The sequence below is a fragment of the Haliotis rufescens genome, unplaced genomic scaffold (genome assembly GCF_023055435.1).
Source record: "Haliotis rufescens isolate VD_foot unplaced genomic scaffold, xgHalRufe1.0.p SCAF_53, whole genome shotgun sequence".
In the NCBI taxonomy this organism is placed as follows: Eukaryota; Metazoa; Mollusca; class Gastropoda; order Lepetellida; family Haliotidae; genus Haliotis; species Haliotis rufescens.
Window position 1 is genome coordinate 68,432 of NW_025964257.1, and position 22,639 is coordinate 91,070.

General features: G+C 44.0%; 3 protein-coding genes across 3 annotated transcripts in view; 2 read left to right on the forward strand and 1 right to left on the reverse strand.

Annotated features, from left to right (window-relative positions):
• Positions 1-16,015, forward strand: part of LOC125374158 — a 28,996-nt gene extending 12,981 nt beyond the window's left edge. The window contains exons 4-8 of the mRNA XM_048384987.1: positions 10,707-10,942; positions 12,222-12,374; positions 12,735-12,908; positions 13,184-14,121; positions 14,414-16,015. Coding sequence (XP_048240944.1) covers positions 10,707-10,942; positions 12,222-12,374; positions 12,735-12,908; positions 13,184-14,121; positions 14,414-15,904 — 2,992 coding nt within the window. The 3' untranslated portion in view covers positions 15,905-16,015. The remainder of the gene's footprint in view (positions 1-10,706; positions 10,943-12,221; positions 12,375-12,734; positions 12,909-13,183; positions 14,122-14,413) is intronic.
• LOC124121657 lies at positions 10,541-14,436 on the forward strand. Its single transcript, XM_048385102.1, has 4 exons — positions 10,541-10,942; positions 12,060-12,374; positions 12,735-12,908; positions 13,184-14,436. The coding sequence occupies exons 1-4, from the start codon at positions 10,642-10,644 to the stop codon at positions 14,422-14,424; spliced, it is 2,031 nt and encodes a 676-aa protein (XP_048241059.1). The 5' UTR covers positions 10,541-10,641; the 3' UTR covers positions 14,425-14,436.
• A 4,111-nt stretch (positions 16,016-20,126) lies between the features above and the next one.
• On the reverse strand, positions 20,127-21,560 carry LOC125374159. The gene has a single exon (XM_048384988.1). The coding sequence runs from the start codon at positions 21,558-21,560 to the stop codon at positions 20,127-20,129; it is 1,434 nt and encodes a 477-aa protein (XP_048240945.1).
• Between the last annotated feature and the right edge of the window lie 1,079 nt (positions 21,561-22,639).

Sequence of the window (22,639 nt, forward strand, 5' to 3'; positions counted from 1 at the left end):
TGGACACCAGTTTACAGTCATAACTAACAACAAACCCTTGACTTATGCTTTGACATCAGCCCGATTAGATGCTACCAGACATCGTTGGCTGACCTCATTGGCAACATACAACTTTGATCTTAAATACAGATCAGGTGTGCCCTATGCAGATGCACACGTTATATTCAGATTACTAAACAGTTTGTGAAGATGTTGGTCCGCCGCCACGTCTGGGACATTCTGGCATGCATGGGCATAGACAAGGGATTGGAAAGAGTAACAGAGTCAAGATAGCATTCAAGTGGCACCAATTTCTGTAAAGCTTCAGGCAAGGTTTCATTTCAGTGTTCACGATTGTATTCCTGAGCGAATCCATTCTGACGAGGTAGCACATTTTTATGGGAGATTGATAAAGGAATTATGCTATTTGCTTGGAACCACCCTCTAAAGAAATGAGATGTGCGAATGGTTCATCACAATTTAGACTTTAGACAGGTTGGGTACACTTGAACCAGATAAGAAAGCAGATTGGAAACCTGATTGTTCTCCTCTGGTTCATGCTTACAACAGAATTCGCCATGAGTCGACGAAGGAGTCTTCTTTTCCCTACTCTGTGGAAGGCAACAGCAGCAGCCTGTTGATTTGGAGATGCTGGACAAAAGCTGACTTCCTATGTTGAATCCATGAGAAAGAAACTGAATGATGCGTATAACTTGGCATCAGCTTTATCCAGACATGCTAGAACCAAACAGAAACGGCATTTTGATCCCAAAACTAGAGGCACAGTCCTAAAAGGTGGAATTCTTGTGAAAATACCAGCATTCGATGGGAAACACAAAATTTCAGATCAATGGGATAATGATCTTCATATTGTTATAGGGCAGGATAATTCTCTGGTACCTGTTTTTACATCATTACCTGTCCATCATAATTAAGGATGGAAAGCACCAGCTACATGGGCAGGAATAGTGCAACGTATGTTTTTGTTTGTTGTTTAACGCCGCACTTATTCCAGATATATGACGGTGGTCTGTAACTAATCGAGTCTGGACAAGAAAATCAAATGATTGACATCATGAGCTTCGAATTACATGTGTCAACATGCATGTCAGCTAGTCTGACCTTCCCATCTCCTTAGTCGCCTCTTACGACACGCATGGGTTGCTGAAGACGTATTCTCCACTCGGATATTCAGGGGTCGAAAAGTATGGCAGTAAGAGACGGGAGTACGGGTTACAGTGATGGTAGAGACGGGAGTACGGGTTACAGTGATGGTAGAGACGGGAGTAAGGGGAACAGTGATGGTAGAGTCGGGAGTAGGGGTTACAGTGAAGGTAGAGACGGGAGTAGGGGTTACAGTGATGGTAGAGACGGGAGTACGGGTAACAATGATTGTAGAGACGGGAGTACGGGTAACAGTGATGGTAGAGACGGGAGTAAGGGGAACAGTGATGGTAGAGACGGGAGTATGGGGAACAGTGATGGTAGAGACGGGAGTACGGGGAACAGTGATGGTAGAGACGGGAGTAAGGGGAACAGTGATGGTAGAGACGGGAGTAAGGGGAACAATGATGGGAGAGACGGGAGTACGGGGAACAGTGATGGTAGAGACGGGAGTACGGGTAACAGTTATGGTAGATACGGGAGTACGGGTAACAGTGATGGTAGAGACGGGAGTAAGGGTAACAGTGATGGTGGAGACGGGTGTACGGGTAACAGTGATGGTAGAGACGGGAGTAAGGGTTAAAGTGATGGTAGAGACGGGAGTACGGGTAACAGTGATGGGAGAGACGGGAGTAAGAGTAACAGTGATGGTAGAGACGGGAGTACGGGTAACAGTTATGGTAGAGACGGGAGTAAGGGTAACAATGATGGGAGAGACGTGTGTATGGGTTGCTGTGATGGGAGAGACGGGAGTACGGGTAACTGTGATGGTAGAGACGGGAGTACTGGTTACTGTGATGGTAGAGACGGGAGTAAGGGTAACAGTGATGGGAGAGACGGGAGTATAGGTAACAGTGATGGTAGAGACGGGAGTAAGGGGAACAGTGATGGTAGAGACGGGCGTACGGGTAACAGTGATGGGAAAGACGGGAGTATGGGTTACAGTGATGGTAGAGACGGGAGTACGGGTCACGGTGATGGTGGAGACGTGAGTACGGGTCACAGTGATGGTAGAGACGGGAGTACGGTTACGGTGATGGTAGAGACGTGAGTATAGGTAACAGTGATGGTAGATACGGGAGTACGGGTAACAGTGATGGTAGAGACGGAAGTAATGGTAACAGTGATGGTAGAGACGGGAGTAAGGGGAACAGTGATGGTAGAGACTGGAGTAAGGGGAACAATGATGGGAGAGACGGGAGTACGGGTAACAGTGATGGTAGAGACGGGAGTACGGGTAACAGTGATGGTAGATACGGGAGTACGGGTAACAGTGATGGTAGAGACGGGAGTAAGGGTAACAGTGATGGTGGAGACGGGTGTACGGGTAACAGTGATGGTAGAAACGGGAGTAAGGGTTAAAGTGATGGTAGAGACGGGAGTACGGATAACAGTGATGGTAGAGACGGGAGTAAGGGTAACAGTGATGGTAGAGACGGGAGTACGGGTAACAGTGATGGGAGAGACGGGAGTAAGAGTAACAGTGATGGTAGAGACGGGAGTACGGGTAACAGTTATGGTGGAGACGGGAGTACGGGTAACAATGATGGGAGAGACAGGAGTAAGAGTTACAATGATGGTAGATACGGGATTACGGGTAACAGTTATGGTAGAGACGGGAGTAAGGGTAACAATGATGGGAGAGACGTGTGTATGGGTTGCTGTGATGGGAGAGACGGGAGTACAGGTAACTGTGATGGTAGATACGGGAGTACTGGTTACTGTGATGGTAGAGACGGGAGTAAGGGTAACAGTGATGGGAGAGACGGGAGTATAGGTAACAGTGATGGTAGAGACGGGTGTACGGGTAACAGTGATGGTAGAGACGGGAGTACGGGTAACAGTGATGGTAGAGACGGGAGTATGGGTTACAGTGATGGTAGAGACGGGAGTACGGGTCACAGTGATGGTGGAGACGTGAGTATGGGTAACAGTGATGGTAGAGACGGGAGTACGGTTACGGTGATGGTAGAGACGTGAGTATAGGTAACAGTGATGGTAGATACGGGAGTACGGGTAACAGTGATGGTAGAGACGGGAGTACGGGTAACAATGATGGGAGAGACGGGAGTACGGGTAACAGTGATGGTAGAGACGGGAGTACGGGTAACAGTGATGGTAGATACGGGAGTACGGGTAACAGTGATGGTAGAGACGGGAGTAAGGGTAACAGTGATGGTGGAGATGGGTGTACGGGTAACAGTAATGGTAGAGACGGGAGTAAGGGTTAAAGTGATGGTAGAGACGGGAGTACGGGTAACAGTGATGGTAGAGACGGGAGTACGGGTAACAGTGATGGTAGAGACGGGAGTAAGGGTAACAGTGATGGTAGATACGGGAGTACGGGTAACAGTGATGGGAGACACGGGAGTATGGGTTAAAGTGATGGTAGAGACGGGAGTACGGGTCACAGTGATGGTTGAGACGTGAGTATGGGTAACAGTGATGGGAGAGACGAGAGTACGGGTCACAGTGATGGTGGAGACGTGAGTATGGGTAACAGTGATGGTAGAGACGGGAGTACGGTTACGGTGATGGTAGAGACGTGAGTACCGGTAACAGTGATGGTAGAGACGGGAGTAAGGGTTACAGTGATGGGAGAGACGGGAGTATGGGTAGGAGTGATGGGAGAGACGGGAGTATAGTTAACAGTGATGGTAGAGACGGGAGTACGGGTAACCGTGATGGTAGAGACGGGAGTACGGGTTACAGTGATGGTAGAGACGGGAGTACGGGTTACAGTGATGGTAGAGACGGGTGTACGGGTTACTGTGATGGTAGAGACGGGTGTACGGGTTACTGTGGTGGGAGAGACAGGATTAAATGCAATCCATCTGCCTGAACCAGGATGTAAGAGGCACTGATCTGACCTCGACCCTATGGCCTAAGAGGGAAATAGCGTGTTTGTACGAATGTGTCTTTCTTGTTCACATATCACGAATCTGCCTTTAACTGTTACCTCTTTACACATTTCTCAAAGATGGAGTGAAGGAGTAGAATAATCCGCCCTTTAAGTGGTACGAGATGCATATTCACGATTTTATAAACTAAAATATGAAAAAGGGTAAAATGGAGGGCACAATTTTCGAACTCATTTGAATTCATGACCTGTAATCTAAGTCTGTATAATATCATTTCTCTGACTTAAATAGCCCAGAGAAAATTGTCCCCTTTGAGAACGGACGGACGGACGCTGAAATCGCTGCATCACCTCCCTCGGGGTTTAACTTACCATGTCAAAGGTTTAAACATCAGATTCTTGTCTGTATGTTTTTATCGGGCGTAGCAGGTATTCCTACATTTGGCAAAACACCCACAGTACATTTCCTCATGATGTACACTAACAAATATTATTAAAACTCTTATATGTTAATTTATCTAAACAAACTTTGAATGTTACAGACTGAACGTATTGTCAAAAGCCTCATACCAGTTATATAAAGACAAATATTATTTGATAATGAATAACGTCCAATACCATGAGTTCTGGCTTGTCAACTTGGACTAATACACAACCAATGCACAAAGCACGAATCTACAGAATAGAAGAAACTGTTAATATATTTTATACAATGTGCGAATTTTAGAACATTTTATCCTGAACAAACATTGTCGTTTTATTGGATCATTCTTATTTTATTATATCTATAACTCTTTGCGTAATGGTCAATCAACACCATATCTTTCCAAGATTAGAATCTCAAAACTGAAGGATTTATTTACATACATGTATAACTAATGTTATATTTGGGATAACACTTTCTTAGTAAAGTACAGATTCTAGTAGTTTTTTGGGTTGAGTCCCGTCCGGGATTCGAACCCACGCCTGCCAGGGTGAGGCACCTAATCGCCAGCACACAAAGTCAGCAATCTAACCCACTCAGCCACCGAGGCTACCACAAAAATGAAAGTCCGACAACTGGTAGTCTAGATCACTTACTTTGAGTACCCCTCTGACAAGTATAAATTGGCACTGCTCCCATGGCCGAAAGCTATGAATACACAATGCCATTTAGAAAGTGGTCAAATGTAACTAATGTTATATTTGGGATAACACTTTCTTAGTAAAGTACAGATTCTAGTACTTTTTTAACGGGACTCAACCCAAAAAAGTACTAGAATCTGTACTTTACTAAGAAAGTGTTATCCCAAATATAACATTAGTTACATTTGACCACTTTCTAAATGGCATTGTGTATTCATACATACATGTACATTGACAATGACAGTCCTACACCTACACGGTTTGTTATATATTCTGGTGTCTATAGAAATGGACATTATGACAGCTTGTGAAACAAACAAAAACTATGCATAACTTACTTACATACTTTCTTACTGTTGAGATTTAACGTTCGCTTTCTGACATTATGTGTATTTCGCACACGGGAATATGCATAAGAAGAAAAAAACATTTTTATACCTGGTGCAAATAGAAAGCTAATAGAACTGGTTCCCCTATGTATTACACTGAGTTGTATTCATTTCTTCCCGCTTCATGTTAAGCCACACTGAGTTATGTCCCATGATGGAAAATGTTTCGTGCTCTGCATTGGACAGATATAAGACTTTATGTCTGAGCTTGCGTCGCGTAGCACCTGGAGAACCAGTTTTTGTCCCGGCCGTCGGATGGCGCTTGTGTTACTTAGAAGGCATGCTAGCGCTGTGGAGGAGCTGTCCTACCCAGAGTGTAAGGAGCTTATCAACAGTTACTTTTAGTACAGGTTTTACCAGCTTCCTTGTATAGGGTCTTGACGCTGGTTTCGTCCACACGTTTCTCCATCATACAACACAGTACGTACGTGTCCACGCTGTTGTGCTTGTTTGTATACCTCATTGTATCACTCTTCAATGTCTGGTTGAATTTGAGAACGAATGGGACAGTGTGTATTCTGACATAAGACTCCATTCGGCGTATATGACTGAACTAAAACGAAACGAAACGAAACGAAACTAGTCGCAGTATTCTTGTTTATTACAGAATGACGAATAACAGCAGAACATATAAAAATCCAGTACTTGGACTGTTCTGAAGCATTGTTTGTAAACAATAGTCGATAACCCCTGAACTTACTCGGGTGTAGTAGGCTTATTCCGCGAGAGGAGTTTCTGCTTCAGTGGTCTTTCATGATATAACATTTATACTAAGTTATCCTATAATAATTAGATCCACATCAAGTGCTTTTATGACTTATCATGATGTAATATTTATACATCATTTCATATAATTATAGTTTAGCAAGTAATACTTATCATCAGGTAAAATGCATATATAAAATATCAGTAGTTTCAGTTATAGCTTTTTAGATAGATGCTAGCCTAAGGTATCCATATCCCATCTCCCAGACAAAATATATGTCGACATAGTCTTATAGATTACCTTGAACTATTTTATTTAAGTAAATCTGTCATCACCTATATTAGAATAACATTCAGCAATTACTTCAATTTAGACTCATTAAGGACTCGTCTATAGGGCATTAAGGATTAGCCCCCATACAAGCTCGTCTATAGTGCATTAAGGATTAGCCCCAACACAAGCTCGTCTATAGTGACACCATAATCTCTTTCAAAGCATCCAGTAAATATGTCAACAAGATTAGTGCCAGTCCAACAGGATTAACAGGATTAAGTATTCCCCTCTGTCTAGCCATTCATTTAGCATAGGGCACAACCCATCGTGTATCAACCAATCATATTCCATTTTATTGTTCTAATTTTTGTTAAATACATACAGAAACCACATGTTAGGGCAAGAAGGAGTTTGACTCTCATACCAAGCAGACCTCTCTCCCACAGCCTAGAGGGTTCTACCGACTCTCTGTGGCACCCTCAGCTATTTTCTAAGATATTGTAAATTGTTAATTGTTCTTGTAAATAAAATTGTGATTAGTCTCCTGTGACTCCGGCTCTTTGCTGACTAATTCCCCAAGAAAACCAGCACGCCATTTGGAAGGTTTTGTTCATCCAAAACAGTCCATGAGAGGTCACAACGATCACCCCACGGGTGTAGGCTCATATCATCAGATTTTTGTTTGTAAGCAAACGCACTTATTCTGAAATGAGAAGAACCGGGTCAATGCAAGCCTTACATATTGATTTACATAATTATATAGACATCCTACAACCGCAACACTGAGGTGCATGACAATATTGCTTTACACATCAAAGTGACCGTATGGTATCTAACGAACAGTTATTTCCAAATCCCCGACGCGCACGTGATCGCATCTCGTATTATGTTTGCTCGTTTTCATAAGAAGAATGAGTGAGTGAGTATGGTTTCTTTGAGAAGAAGAACAAAACAACAAAAAGACTCCTGTGAGTGTTATGAAGCCATGTAGCCGATTGTTAGACAATGATTGTAACTGTATTACATTGTTTCTGTTGAGATTCAGTAGAAGGTCATTGCTTTGTATTTGGACCATGTTTAGTTGTCAGGAATGTAATATTATGTATTCTAAGTAGTGGTGTTGAAGTTATTATATTTAGATGCTCAAATTATCTGTAAAATTCCGGAATAGGATGTATGTCAAGCGTTATCAAAACATGTAGAATATTATATGATGTTCTAGTGACACTGGACTTGTCAAGCACTGTGTGGAATGTTCTCGAAGCTAGTTATATCACACATTATCTGACATTACATCAAGACCAGTTTCCATATGAACATCACTTTTCACCCTTGTGTTCAGCCTGAGCCTATCTCGGAAACTTGATCACTGTTGCAGATAGGGGTACGTTATTATCACCACCATCAAATTTTGCATTTGATACTGATATTGAATATTGTACTACTACTCTATTGCATACTGTCATTGTAATTGCTGTGCAGTATTTTGTATTGGTTTGTAAACTTAGCAGTCAACTGACATGTACTAATGAGAGATCAGATAAAAATCATTGCAATCTGTCTTTCTTTTATTGGATTGTCACTGGTCGCAGTCGGAGAAATCACAGCTAAGGGAATCAACCCAGGATATTATGTCATATTGTTCACGTGGTTACGAGAATGGCCAGTTGTGAATGTCTGCGCATCTATTGCACATCTGCAGCGGCACAGGGAGGTTAACAGCAGGGTGTCGGGGTGTATCAGTTACATGCCAGACCGTAGCGCTGATGGTTTATGATAAACTGTTGAGAGCGCGGTCCCTCTATTTTCCGGTCTCCCGATAAATTGATAAAAGCATGTGTTACTATTTGTTTTGACTACAAAAATTGAGTGTTACATGCCGGACTGTAGGGCTGATGGCGGTGCAGGTGGTCACGTGACACGTGTTGTTAAGACGATGGCTATAACTCGTACAGTTGGTCGACGGAAAATTTGTATTCCGCTGTAACGCGACGATCGGGAATCAAAACAGTGGAAAGAACAAGGGAAGAGTGGCGATAACTGATCGGTGACCAATATGGTTTAGATGACAGCACATCCATGGAGGATAAATACGCCAATGAAAATAATATTTAACGTTTTGGGATATATTCTTAAAGAAATTGGAACAGTTCATGATATACCTTTTTCTAAATCTGTAGACTCATCCAAAATGAAACAGATGAATGGAAAACAGGTGAATGGACTGTGTAGGAAATTGGAACAGTTCATGATATACCTTTTTCTAAATCTGTAGACTCATCCAAAATGAAACAGATGAATGGAAAACAGGTGAATGGACTGTGTAGGATGTGACAGAGCTACTAGGCTGGCCGCATCGAACTCTGGGTTGAAGAATGATTGCTTCATACAAAAGAAGCATTTATGTTGTAATCTACGCCTCGCTATGCACTGGCCTCTAGTCTAATTGAGCTTGCAATAAGTATTTTAAAACTGATCTGTAAGAAAAAACGCGAGATTTTTCTTCAATTTGCCTCTAATAAAAAACATGACTGAAGCAAGTACATTCGGTTTGTTCGGTTCGCTTTGGAGATCTCGAGAAGTAAATCATTCAACTGAATGTGAGAGGGCATACTCAGAAATGATATCATGCATGATTTCAAAACACAAATAACCGTCGACGTGTTTAAGGATGGATTTCTTTCACTCACAAAGATCGCCTCATGTTGTAAAGAGTGTACAAAGTTTCATTTTGCCATCGTCTCACACCACAGAGCTCGTATTACGGTAGACACAAGTGAGCTGCCAACGCCCAAACGGACTAGATTAAGTTGTGACAAAACACCTGATTCCTTATACAACCTTTCAATATCATCAAAATGAGGTTATGTTATGGCTGGCGTCCATCATCCGACCGTTGGCACTGAACTTGAAAACTCATCTTCTGTTATCTAGGTATGACAGGGATAGAACATCATAGGGTTTTGTCACGTGTTTGTTAACTTTGTTGCCCCCGGGTCAAGTTTCACAAAGCTATCTTAGCCCAACGACTGTCGTAAGTCTATGTTAATGTATGGGAGCTACGATTTTCGCGCTCCGACTATCGTAAGGCTATCGTAATGTATTGGAGCTACGATTCTCGCGCTCTGACTACAGTAAGTCTATCTTAATGTATAGGGGCTACGATTTTTCTCACTCCGACTCTCGTAAGGCTATTGTTATGTATTGGAGCTACGATTTTCACGCTCTGACTACAGTAAGTCTATCTTAATGTATGGGGGCTACGATTTTTCTCACTCCGTCTATCGTCAGGCTATCGTAATGTATTGGAGCTACGATCGCCAGAATTCTAAAGGTAGGCCCAACTTTCATGTTTCAGTGTGAGGACATTGTTGCATCAAAGATACCGGTACTCCTGCAACATTTGCATACAGGAACTTACATAACATTAATGAACCTTTAAATCAAGTAACGATTAATGCTTATTTTATAATCAACTGGTGAAGTTTTAACATGTAGACCCTTGTTCTTTGCGGGGAGTTTGTTTTGACAGTAAACCTTGTTTCTCCTTGATTAATATGACATGTAAACATGAAATGTATTTCTGAAACAGCACCTCACGAAATATAATGATGACATGTTTATAAACTGAATCCTACAGTCACAAGGGGTACAACGATGTGTAAGCCTTAATATATTGCTTCATATGCTTTTCTGAAATTCAAGTGTGCTTTAATATGTTGTGTCTATGGCGTCCAACGGCGCCTCCATCTGCCTCTGTGGGATCTTTTAAACACGACGGAGGCTATTTGGAGAAATGCTTTTTATGGTAGTTACGTGGTCATTATCTAAATGTAATGAAATCTGGTAAATGTGTAGTAAATGGGGTTCAACATATGTGCTCCTTTTTACCTTGATTTTACCTTCGCACTTCGACAATACTGAAAGGTAACATTGACTTGACTCCTTATCCAGGTGTGTTACAGTGCTGTAGCGGAAAATGTAGGACTGTCCTGCAGACAGACATTGTACACATTAGGCGATTTTGTTGTAGGATGGTGATGACGAGTTTGGTGCCAACTTAGATTGAAGACCCTCATGAAAGACAGGAAGTAGTAAAGAATCTTCAAAGATAGAGATTAGAACGATATATTCAGTGGTTGAATATGGCCGAGATGGAGAAAGGTCAAAGTGACACAGATAGTGAAGAATGTACACCAGCAAATTGCAGGAGGAAAAGCAATGATGAGGACAACCCGCCTGGAACCACTGATGGATCAGGCAGTACTTCGGAGGATGCAGGAAATAAAGATGTTGATGAAGAGAGTGCTGACGAATGTTTGTTTCGTGACTTGACAGATGAAGAAGAGGGAGATAAAATCGAAGATATGTATCAACTTGGAGCATGTGCTACAAAGGTCAAATTCCAGACTGTTCAACAACAGTCGTACCAACTTGTAGGTAAAGGTATGTATGCTTACAGGAAGTAAGGCTAGGTAATGATGCCCTCTTGACAGCAACAAGTTCGAGTTTTTCCTCGGTCACTTGGCTCCTGTTGTTTCAGAAAGAGCCAACACAAGTTACAAAACGAGCCAATGCAAAATAAAAGAAAGCAGTGCATTTCAGGCTATTTATTTATGCTCATATCATCTTCCCGAGGCAAGGGAGCAAGCTAAGTCCAGTTGCCACCCTTGCCGAACTAGACTGGAATTATGGAGTTATATTTTGGCTGGACTGGCACATTGTAATTAAATACGCATAACGAAATTGATATGCAGTTCGTAAACAACACTGATTTCAACGTGCACATTTTTGACAAGTGCATGATGTGTACCGTCAACTGGGCGTCGACAGATATTTTCCAAATCTTTTGAAGTTTTTAATCAAGGTGTTCACTTGATTTGGTGATTTGATGCACTTTGCGAGGAAAGGCCCATTTTATTTCAATATATCTTGTTCACTGATCAGAACTGGTGCAGCCATTTTGTTCGAAGCAAATGCAAGTGATATGAGAATCTGATTGGTCAATAGGAGGGTCATAGAAGGGACATAACTCGTATTAGCCACTGGTGGCGCTAAGATTGAGCACAGTAATCGTACCCAAGTACTGAAAGGTTGGAAACTGGACTTCAGAGTCAGTTAACTCCCTTTCCTCGGGAAGATGTACTCATACATGTGATATAACACTAATAGGCTGAAGTGGCATTAAATTATTTCGTCATAATTCAGGTGAGCCACAGAGCATTGTGGCTATACTGCCTCACAATAATGGAAACACAATATGAATAGCCATGTCAAGTAATCATCTTAATCAAAATCCATAGTTGACTCCCAGTCGCTCTTGCCATAATGTCATCGGAAGTTAAACTATGAATTGATCACATTTCTTTTCAAAAACTGTCCTCTAAATTTTCATTGCGATCCAACTGTAATCATCGCCAATTAGGAAACAACCAAAACAGTGTTTTATTGCAACATGCTAAGATACAAAGATGTTGGTCAGAACAGGCCATTGGCTGAGTAACCATAAGGTTTTCCTGAAACTAATCCGAATGGATAATAGCCATGTTTGTTCCCATCATAGACACCACGGCAGTAGCACAACACATTGTGGGATGTTGTCAGCAACCACAGGGAGAAATAGCGTCAACATCACAGCAGGGGATACAACTCCAGCAAGCTTCAGCTGCTGGTGTTGATCAGACAACAAGTCAGGCACAGTTGTCAACAACTACGTCTTGTGTAGTCCCCGAAACAACTGTTGTACAAGTCCCGGGAACAGCAGCACTGACACCAGCGTCCACATCCTCTCTTCTACCCAGAATACCAGGATCTGTTGTATCAGAGATACAGTCATCAGGGCTACCTGGGGTACCAGTGCCTGTGGATTCTCCCGCAGGTGAGCGCTGTTACATGATACACACACATGACTAAAGGTTCAGATATCTAATACTTACAATAGGATAATTACAAATGACGCTTTTTAGCGAATATCCTGTGGCATCTATGCCTACATTTTTGGGCAGGGTGTCTGTAACCGTATACAGCCTCAATACAATCTCACCCGGCCTGATCAGAGAGTTGTAAGCTCTGCTCTATTTCAGGTTAGCCATTTTAGAAAAACGTAATGAGACCTTTAATGGAAATATAATGACTAATATGAAGTAGTATGCCTCTCTTCATGATCGTTGTCTATAGAGATAGCTAGGTTCAAATATAGAAACATCTGTGAGGGCTTCAGTCCCAGTTTCTGTTTCAGTTGTCCAGTACAACAATTTCTACGTACGGCAGAATTTTGAGGATGTGACAGTCAGGGGCGCCAGGAATCTGAACTTTGGCGGAACCCAGAACATTAGAGGAACACAGAACGATGGTGCACCTCGGACCAACCAGGAAGAGGAGAAACAACTGACTGCAGCACAGAAGATCAGGAGTGAGTTATCTACTTACTTTCGTAAACTGTCTGATCTCGTTTAGAACAATAACTTACACAGAAATGAGAAATGCTGTGAGAAAACATGTTTCAGTTTGATCAGTTTGATAGTGTTCGCAGGTCACATGTCAACATAAGGATGCTCAGAGTCCAACCTTATTTGATGATGGCTACAATACGTTCCTTTAACTGAGAATAAATTATCATAATAATAAGATTGTTAACTTTAACACAGATTTTTTAATATAGTCAAATGTAAAGCCCTGTTTTTACAGAAAGAACGGAATCCAGGATACAGTCGTGGACTAAAGACATGGTGGAGACAGAAGGCCTGCAGAAGGTGACAGACAAGCTAGACAGAGGAGCAACATGGGTGACACTTAAAGGAAGGCCAGGAGAGGGGAAGTCTACAATAGCCTACATGGCTCTCAAAGATCAGCACACTCAGGGGAGACAAGTGTATCAGGTGGTGTCACCGGAGGAGTTCAATGAGGTCATATCGGCCAGCACTAACCCTGTCATTATGTTAGATGACATATTTGGTGATCTGGAATTTGATGTAGCAGAATGGGCCAAGTGGAGACCAAGTCTACTACCTGTTGTGGATGTGAAAGATCCTGATAAATATACAGAAAAAGATTCCATAGACAAGTCCACTAATATAAAAAATGGTTTAAAGAGAACAAAAGATGAGCAAACAGAGCTGAAAAGAACAGCGCCTAACAAAGACCAAACTATCATTATCTTCGTAGGCCGTGACTATCTGCTGAAATCCTCATTGGCAGATTTGGGAAAGATGGCAGATTACATATCTAGTCCCCTGTATGTGGTGGAAGTTTCTTCTCAGAGAGACTCTAATGAACGAAGGAAGATTTGGCATGTTCATGTCAAAACAAAGACAAAGATGGACTTTGATGAGTCAACTGTGTCTCAGATATGTCAGGCTGACTGTCCACACGGCTTTCCCCATGTATGTAAAATGTTTGTCGCGACATATGGAAAGGATCAGCCGCAACCTTCAGCAGAGACTGTTTTAGATTTTTTTAAAATGCCTCTTGTGTTCCTCAAAAAGACTTTGGATAAATTTCTTAAGGATAAGATAAAGCGTTCACTGTTCATGGCTATGATTAAAAGAGATGGGAAGGTTAGTGGACAGGAGTTGGAGGAGGATGATAATCTTGCGTATGAAAGCATCACAGCTGCTGATGATTTGGTTGGATCCTACCTCATGAAGGAAGATGACACATACATGTTTGACCATCCCTCTATATATGACAGTGTTGCTTTATTACTCAGTACAAAACAATCAAAGTTTGTCATCGAAAATTGTAGTTTGTCATTCATCCATCAGCGACTTCGTCTTAAACCATCCACAAGACAAAGGGAAAGTGTTCCTAGTGAGACCGGTCTTGTTGCAAACATCTCATGGACCTTTGCTGGACATTTAGCCAGAAGATTTGCAACTGAAACTGAGAGGCAATTTGTTGCATGTCTTATCGCACCAGGCATGTTGTAATTCAAAGTTTATTGACTTGTTCATGGACTGTCTGAAGACACACTGTCACATGTCTGTTCCTGATATTCTGAAACTAGCTGATAATTCTTCAAGACAATCATATTTGGAATTGCTTTCAAGCAACAAGTCACATCATCTGATCAAATTTATCATGGAGAAAGAAAACATATCATTCAGCCAAAGTGAAATGCGTGACATTTTACTTGGGGTGTGCAAGAATGCTGCTTGTAGTGTATTGACCTACATCAGTGAACACATGAAGCTTGACATAGATGCTAGATATGGTCGGCATAATGTAACTCCGATCATGTTAGCAGCAGAAACCAAAGACAGCGTGTTTGTCGATCAGATTCTGGCCCTTGACCCTGACCTGAATGCAAGCGATTGTACAGGACAGACTGTCTTTCATTACCTTTGCAAGTATGGCCTTACATCAGCTGTGGAACAAGCAATTAACACGGGTGTGGATGTCAACGTGCATCGTGTAAATGGTGACCCTTTGTACCTTGCCATACAAAATGGTCACTTAGGGGTGGTGAAACTGCTGGTGAAAACAGGATTTGATCTGGATAACCAGAAAGGTCTTAGATTTGCTTCCATGAGCCAGAACAAGGACATGGTAGACTTTCTTTTAGACAGAGGAGCACAGGTTGATGGTGATGCTGTAAACAGTGTTTGTGAGGTGGGGAACTTGACTATGGTCAAAATGTTATTTGAGAAGGGTGCTACTGTTAACATGATGTCATCTAATGGACACACTCCCCTTCACAGCTCATGTAGACGACACTCAGATGTTATGTCATTTCTGCTGGCGAAAGGAGCAAATGTGAATCAACTCTCATCTGATACAGGTGACACACCACTTCATACAGCAGCATATCAGGGATATACAGTGTGTGTCAATGTGTTACTGAAGGCCGGGGCTGATGTGAATGTACAGAATCAGACAGGTGACACACCACTTCATACAGCAGCAGACAGTGGATCTACAGAGTGTATTGAAGTGTTACTTAAGGCTGGGGCTGATGTGAATGTACAGAATAAGAGAGGTTACACACCACTTCATACAGCAGCATTGTTTAGATCTACAGAGTGTGTTGAAGTGTTACTGAAGGGTGGGGCTGATGTGAATGTACAGAATAAGAGAGGTGACACGCCACTTCATACAGCAGCATTGTTTAGATCTACAGAGTATGTTGAAGTGTTACTGAAGGGTGGGGCTGATGTGAATGTACAGAATAATACAGGTGACACACCACTTCATAAAGCAGCAGACAGTGGATCTACAGAGTGTATTGAAGTGTTACTGAAGGCTGGGGCTGATGTGAATGAGGAGAATAAGACAGGTGACACACCACTTCATACAGCAGCAATGTGGGGATCTGCAGAGTGTGTTGAAGTGTTACTGAAGGCTGGGGCTGATGTGAATGTACAGAATAAGACAGGTGACACGCCATTTTCATACAGCAGCATTGTTTAGATCTACAGAGTGCGTAGAAGTGTTACTGAAGGCTGGGGCTGATGTGAATGTACAGAATAAGAGAGGTGTCACGCCACTTCATAAAGCAGCAGAGAGGGGATCTACAGAGTGTATTGAGGTGTTACTGAAGGCTGGGGCTGATGTGAATGTACAGAATAAGACAGGTGACACACCACTTCATACAACAGCAGACAGTGGATCTACAGAGTGTATTGAAGTGTTACTGAAGGCTGGGGCTGATGTGAATGAACAGAATAAGACAGGTGTCACGCCACTTCATAAAGCAGCAGGGTGGGGATCTACAGACTGTGTTGAAGTGTTACTGAAGGCTGGGGCTGATGTGAATGTACAGAATAATACAGGTGTCACGCCACTTCATAAAGCAACAGAGAGGGGATCTACAGAGTGTATTGAAGAGTTACTGAAGGTTGGGGCTGATGTGAATGTACAGAATAAGACAGGTGACACACCACTTCATACAGCAGCAGACAGTGGATCTACAGAGTGTATTGAAGTGTTACTGAAGGCTGGGGCTGATGTGAATGAACAGAATAAGAGAGGTGTCACGCCACTTCACAAAGTAGCAGGGTGGGGATCTACAGACTGTGTTGAAGTGTTACTGAAGGCTGGGGCTGATGTGAATGTACAGAATAAGACAGGTGACACGCCACTTCATAAAGCAGCAGACAGTTGATCTACAGAGTGTATTGAAGTGTTACTGAAGGCTGGGGATGATGTGAATGTACAGAATAATATAGGTGACACACCACTTCATTCAGCTTCATGTATGGGATCTGCAGATTGTATTGAAGTATTACTGAAGGCTGGAGCTGATGTGTCACACACCACTTTGTAAAACAGCATAGCAGGGATGTGCAGAGTGTGTTTAGCGAAGATATTATTCCATGTCATAGTTCCCCATTCATTACACACTGGTAAATACGTCTCAGATTTCATCAGTATATATATAGTTATGGGCGTGGCTTAGTACCCTGGTGGGTAAGGTGTCTGCTCCTGTGGACTGGGTTTGACTTCCTGGAAAGTGTTCAGCGGAATCTCAGCTGCTTTCAGATTATACCCACATAGTTAGACTAGAAGCATTGACAAATCGTACCCACCTACTCGCTGCTGCTCAACACTCTCTTACTCCATGTGTTGTACCTGTCAAATAGTCATTTTGTTTTGAGTGAGTGAGTGAGTATGGTATTACGCCGCTTTTTGCAATATTCCAGCAATATCACGGCGGGGGACACCAGAAATGGGCTTCACACATTGTACCCATGTTGGGAATCAAGCCCGGGTTTTCGGCGTGACGAGTGAACGCTTTAACCACTAGGCTACCCGACCACCCCTCATTTTGTTTTGGCCATCATTCTGTGGTTTGTAAATCGCTCTCTCCCACAAGCCGATAACCACCCACCAACGAACCCTTAAACTTCTTGATCACCTTACATTCCTATTGATTTCCCTAGCTGACTCAAGTTTTTTGTGGATAAACCCCAACGACATCATGCCTACGACACAGGATTTCTCTGTTTCTAAGTTCTGTCTGTGAGGCTAAGAACTTGTCAATTAACCCCTGTAGGACCGAAAAGAAATACATTGACTCACTGGTGTAATGTACAGAATATAATGTGAATGTAGTGTAGTTGCAACCTTCAACATGTTCGTCTAGCTTCTATAGACTCCCTGGTGTAATGTACAGACTATAGTGTGAATGTGGTGTAGTTGCAACCTTCAACATGTCCGTCTAGCTTCTACAGACTCCCTGGTGTAATGTACAGAATATAGAGTTAATGTAGTGTAGTTGCAACCTTCAACATGTCCGTCAAGCTTCTACAGACTCCCTGGTGTAATGTACAGAATATAGTGTTAATGTAGTGTAGTTACAACCTTCAACATGTCCGTCTAGCTTCTACAGACTCCCTGGTGTAATGTACAGAATATAGTGTTAATGTAGTGTAGTTACAACCTTCAACATGTTCGTCTAGCTGCTATAGACGCCCTGATGTAATGTACAGAATATACTGTGAATGTAGTGTAGTTACAACCTTCAACATGTTCGTCTAGCTTCTATAGACGCCCTGGTGTAATGTACAGAATATAGTGTTAATGTAGTGTAGTTGCAACCTTCAACATGTTCGTCTAGCTTCTATAGACGCCCTGGTGTAATGTACAGAATATAGTGTGAATGTAGTGTAGTTGCAACCTTCAACACGTTCGTCTAGCTTCTATAGACTCCCTGGTGTAATGTACAGAATATAGTGTGAATGTAGTGTAGTTGCAACCTTCAACACGTTCGTCTAGCTTCTATAGACTCCCTGGTGTAATGTACAGAATATAGTGTGAATGTAGAATAGTTTCAACCTTCAACATGTTCGTCTAGCTGCTATAGACTCCCTGGTGTAATGTACAGAATACAGTGTGAATGTAGTGTAGTTGCAACCTTCAACACACACACACCCACGCACGCACGCACGCACGGACGCACGCACGCTTGCACGCACGCACGCACGCACACACGCACACACACACACACTGTTGTGTAACATCCAAAGTAATTCTTAGAAATGCTTCTCGATGTAACTACTGCTTTAAATACTTGATTTATATATTAATTTTATAGTTAAGCAGCCAGAATGAGGTTTTTCATGGAGTTATAATCACTGTTTACAGACATGTTTCCTATTTTCAGGTTCATTCTCACACAAAATACACAAATTTTTATCTATTTTCATCTGTTGTAGTTCCGCTTGGGTGTATACTATTTGATGAATAAATATAATAATATTACAAATTGAGCAACATGGTTTCTTTATTGCATGGTGAGTAAGGTATTTTGGTCCTGGGTTTGGTCGTGACCCGGGTTTGACTTGAAAGTGTTCAGCCGATGTCGAGATTAAGCCGAAATACGGAAAAATCCTGCCCACTCCCTCCCTTGGGGTTGTATGTGATACGGATGGTGTTGCTCATGCTATCATTCACTGATTTGGGCAATACCTACTGACACCAGTAACACTGATTACACTTCATTCACTGCATGCGTGAACACGATCACTCATTCATGGCAACGTCGCCCCATGTGTCCCTGAATGAAAGGCTTCAATCAGTTGTTTGTCTGCTTTTAATGTCTGACCAGGCTGCCAGGTTGTGTGTCACCAGACCGAAGGATTCTACACTGGTGGTAAGTGCTACTCTTATGGCGATGCCGGTGTATGACACGGGTATGAGGGTGAGTGTGTTGTAGTGGGTGGGTGGATCTACTCTTGTGGTGAGTGCTACACTTATGGCAGTGCCGGTGTATGACACGGGTATGAGGGTGAGTGTGTAGTAGTGGGTTGGTGCTTCTACTCTGGTGGTGAGTGCTACACTAATGGCGATGCCGGTGTATGACATGGGTATGAGGGTGAGTGTGTAGTAGTGGGTGGGTGCTTCTACTCTTGTGGTCAGTGCTACACTAATGGCGATGTCGGTGTATGACACGGGTATGAGGGTGAGTGTGTTGTAGTGGGTTGGTGCTTCTACTCTTGTGGTCAGTGCTACACTAATGGCGATGCCGGTGTATGACACGGGTATGAGGGTGAGTGTATTGTAGTGGGTTGGTGCTTCTACTCTGGGGGTCAGTGCTACACTAATGGAGGTGCCGGTGTATGACACGGGTATGAGGGTGAGTGTGTAGTAGTGGGTGGGTGCTTCTACTCTGGGGGTCAGTGCTACACTAATGGCGGTGCCGGTGTATTACACAGGTATGAGGGTGAGTGTGTTGTAGTGAGTTAGTGCTTCTAATCTGGGGGTCAGTGCTACACTAATCGAGGTGCCGGTGTATGACACGGGTATGATGGTGAGTGTGTAGTAGTGGGTGGGTGTTTCTACTCTTGTGGTCAGTGCTACACTTATGGAGGTGCCGGTGTATGACACGGGTATGAGGGTGCGTGTGTAGTAGTGGGTGGGTGCTTCTACTCTTGTGGTCAGTTCTACACTGATGGAGGTGCCGGTTTATGACACGGGTATGAGGGTGAGTGTGTAGTAGTGGGTGGGTGCTTCTACTCTTGTGTCAGTGCTACACTAATGGCGATGCCGGTGTATGACACGGGTATGAGGGTGAGTGTGTTGTAGTGGGTTGGTGCTTCTACTCAGGGGGTCAGTGCTACACTAATGGAGGTGCCGGTGTATGACACGGGTATGAGGGTGAGTGTGTAGTAGTGGGTGGGTGCTTCTACTCTTATGTCAGTGCTACACTAATGGCGATGCCGGTGTATGACACGGATATGAGGGTGAGTGTGTTGTAGTGAGTTGCTGCTTCTACTCTGGGGGTCAGTGCTACACTAATCGGGGTGCCGGTGTATGACACGGGTATGAGGGTGAGTGTGTAGTAGTGGGTTGGTGCTTCTACTCTGGTGGTCAGTGCTACACTAATGGCGATGCCAGTGTATGACACGGGTATGAGGGTGAGTGTGTAGTAGTGGGTGGGTGCTTCTACACTGGGGGTCGGTGCTACACTTTTGGAGGTGCCTGTGTATGACACGGGTATGAGGGTGAATGGGTAGTAGTGGGTTGGTGCTTCTACTCTGGGGGTCAGTGCTACACTAATGGCGATGCCGGTGTATGACACGGGTATGAGGGTGAGTGTGTAGTAGTGGGTGGGTGCTTCTACTCTTGTGGTGAGTGCTACACTAATGGCGATGCCAGTGTATGACACGGGTATGAGGGTGAGTTTGTTGTAGTGGGTGGGTGCTTCTACTCTGGTGGTGAGTGCTACACTTATGGCGATGCCGGTGTATGACACGGGGATGAGGGTGAGTGTGTAGTAGTGGGCGGTTGCTTCTACTCTGGTGGTGAGTGCTACGCTAATGGCGATGCCTGTGTATGACACGGGTATGAGGGTGAGTGTGTAGAAGTGGGTGGGTGCTTCTACTCTGGGGGTCAGTGGTACACTAATGGCAGTGCCGGTGTATGACACGGGTATGAGGGTGAGTGTGTAGTAGTGGGTGGGTGCTTCTACTCTGGGGGTCAGTGCTACACTAATGGCGATGCCAGTGTATGACACGTGTATGAGGGTGAGTGTGTAGTAGTGGGTGGGTGCTTCTACTCTTGTGGTGAGTGCTACACTAATGGCAGTGCCGGTGTATGACACGGGTATGAGGGTGAGTGTGTAGTAGTGTGTTGGTGCTTCTACTTTGGTGGTGAGTGCTACACTAATGGCGGTGCCAGTGTATGATACGGGTATGAGGGTGAGCGTGTAGTAGTGGGTGGGTGCTTCTACACTGGGGGTCGGTGCTACACTTTTGGAGGTGCCGGTGTATGACACGGGTATGAGGGTGAATGGGTAGTAGTGGGTGGGTGCTTCTACTCTGGGGGTCAGTGCTACACTAATGGCGATGACGGTGTATGACACGGGTATGAGGGTGAGTGTGTAGTAGTGGGTGGGTGCTTCTACTCTGGTGGTGAGTGCTACACTAATGGCGGTGCCAGTGTATGACACGGGTATGAGGGTGAGTTTGTTGTAGTGGGTTGGTGCTTCTACTCTGGTGGTGAGTGCTACACTTATGGCGATGCCGGTGTATGACACGGGTATGAGGCTGAGTGTGTAGTGGTGGGCGGGTGCTTCTACTCTGGTGGTGAGTGCTACGCTAATGGCGATGTCTGTGTATGACATGGGCATGAGGGTGAGTGTGTAGAAGTGGGTGGGTGCTTCTACTCTGGTGGTCAGTGCTACACTAATGGCAGTGCCGGTGTATGACACGGGTATGAGGGTGAATGTGTAGTAGTGGGTGGGTGCTTCTACACTGGGGGTCGGTGCTACACTTTTGGAGGTGCCGGTGTATGACACGGGTATGAGGGTGAGTGTGTAGAAGTGGGTGAGTGCTTCTACTCTTGTGGTGAGTGCTACACTAATGGCGGTGCCGGTGTATGACACGGGTATGAGGGTGAGTGTGTAGAAGTGGGCGGGTGCTTCTACTCTGGTGGTGAGTGCTACACTAATGGCGATGCCAGTGTATGACACGGGTATGAGGGTGAGTGTGTAGTAGTGGGTTGGTGCTTCTACCCTGGTGGTGAGTGCTACACTAATGGCGATGCCGGTGTATGACACGGGTATGAGGGTGCGTGTGTTGTAGTGGGTGGGTGTTTCTACTCTTGTGGTCAGTGCTATGCTAATGGCGATGCCGGTGTATGACACGGGTATGAGGGTGAGTGTGTTGTAGTGGGTTGGTGCTTCTACTCTTGTGGTCAGTGCTACACTTATGGAGGTGCCGGTGTATGACACGGGTATGAGGGTGAGTGTGAAGTAGTGGGTGGGTGCTTCTACTCTTGTGTCAGTGCTACACTAATGGCGATGCCGGTGTATGACACGGGTATGAGGGTGAGTGTGTTGTAGTGGGTTGGTGCTTCTACTCTTGTGTCAGTGCTACACTTATGGAGGTGCCGGTGTATGACACGGGTATGAGGGTGAGTGTGAAGAAGTGGGTGGGTGCTTCTACTCTTGTGTCAGTGCTACACTAATGGCGATGCCGGTGTATGACACGGGTATGAGGGTGAGTGTGTAGTAGTGGGTGGGTGCTGCTACTCTTGTGTCAGTGCTACACTAATGGCGATGCCGGTGTATGACACGGGTATGAGGGTGAGTGTGTTGTAGTGAGTTGGTGCTTCTACTCTGGGGGTCAGTGCTACACTAATCGAGGTGCCGGTGTATGACACGGGTATGAGGTTGAGTGTGTAGTAGTGGGTGGGTGCTTC

Bases quoted from the DNA above. Each gene is read 5' to 3' on its own strand.
- LOC124121657 (XM_048385102.1), top strand. From the start codon at position 10,642: ATGGCCGAGATGGAGAAAGGTCAAAGTGACACAGATAGTGAAGAATGT. The intron at 10,943-12,059 runs GTATGTATGCTT...TTCCCATCATAG, and splicing joins GTACCAACTTGTAGGTAAAG to ACACCACGGCAGTAGCACAA. The intron at 12,375-12,734 runs GTGAGCGCTGTT...TTTCTGTTTCAG, and splicing joins GCCTGTGGATTCTCCCGCAG to TTGTCCAGTACAACAATTTC.
- LOC125374159 (XM_048384988.1), bottom strand. From the start codon at position 21,560: ATGTCATACACAGACATCGCCATTAGCGTAGCACTCACCACCAGAGTA.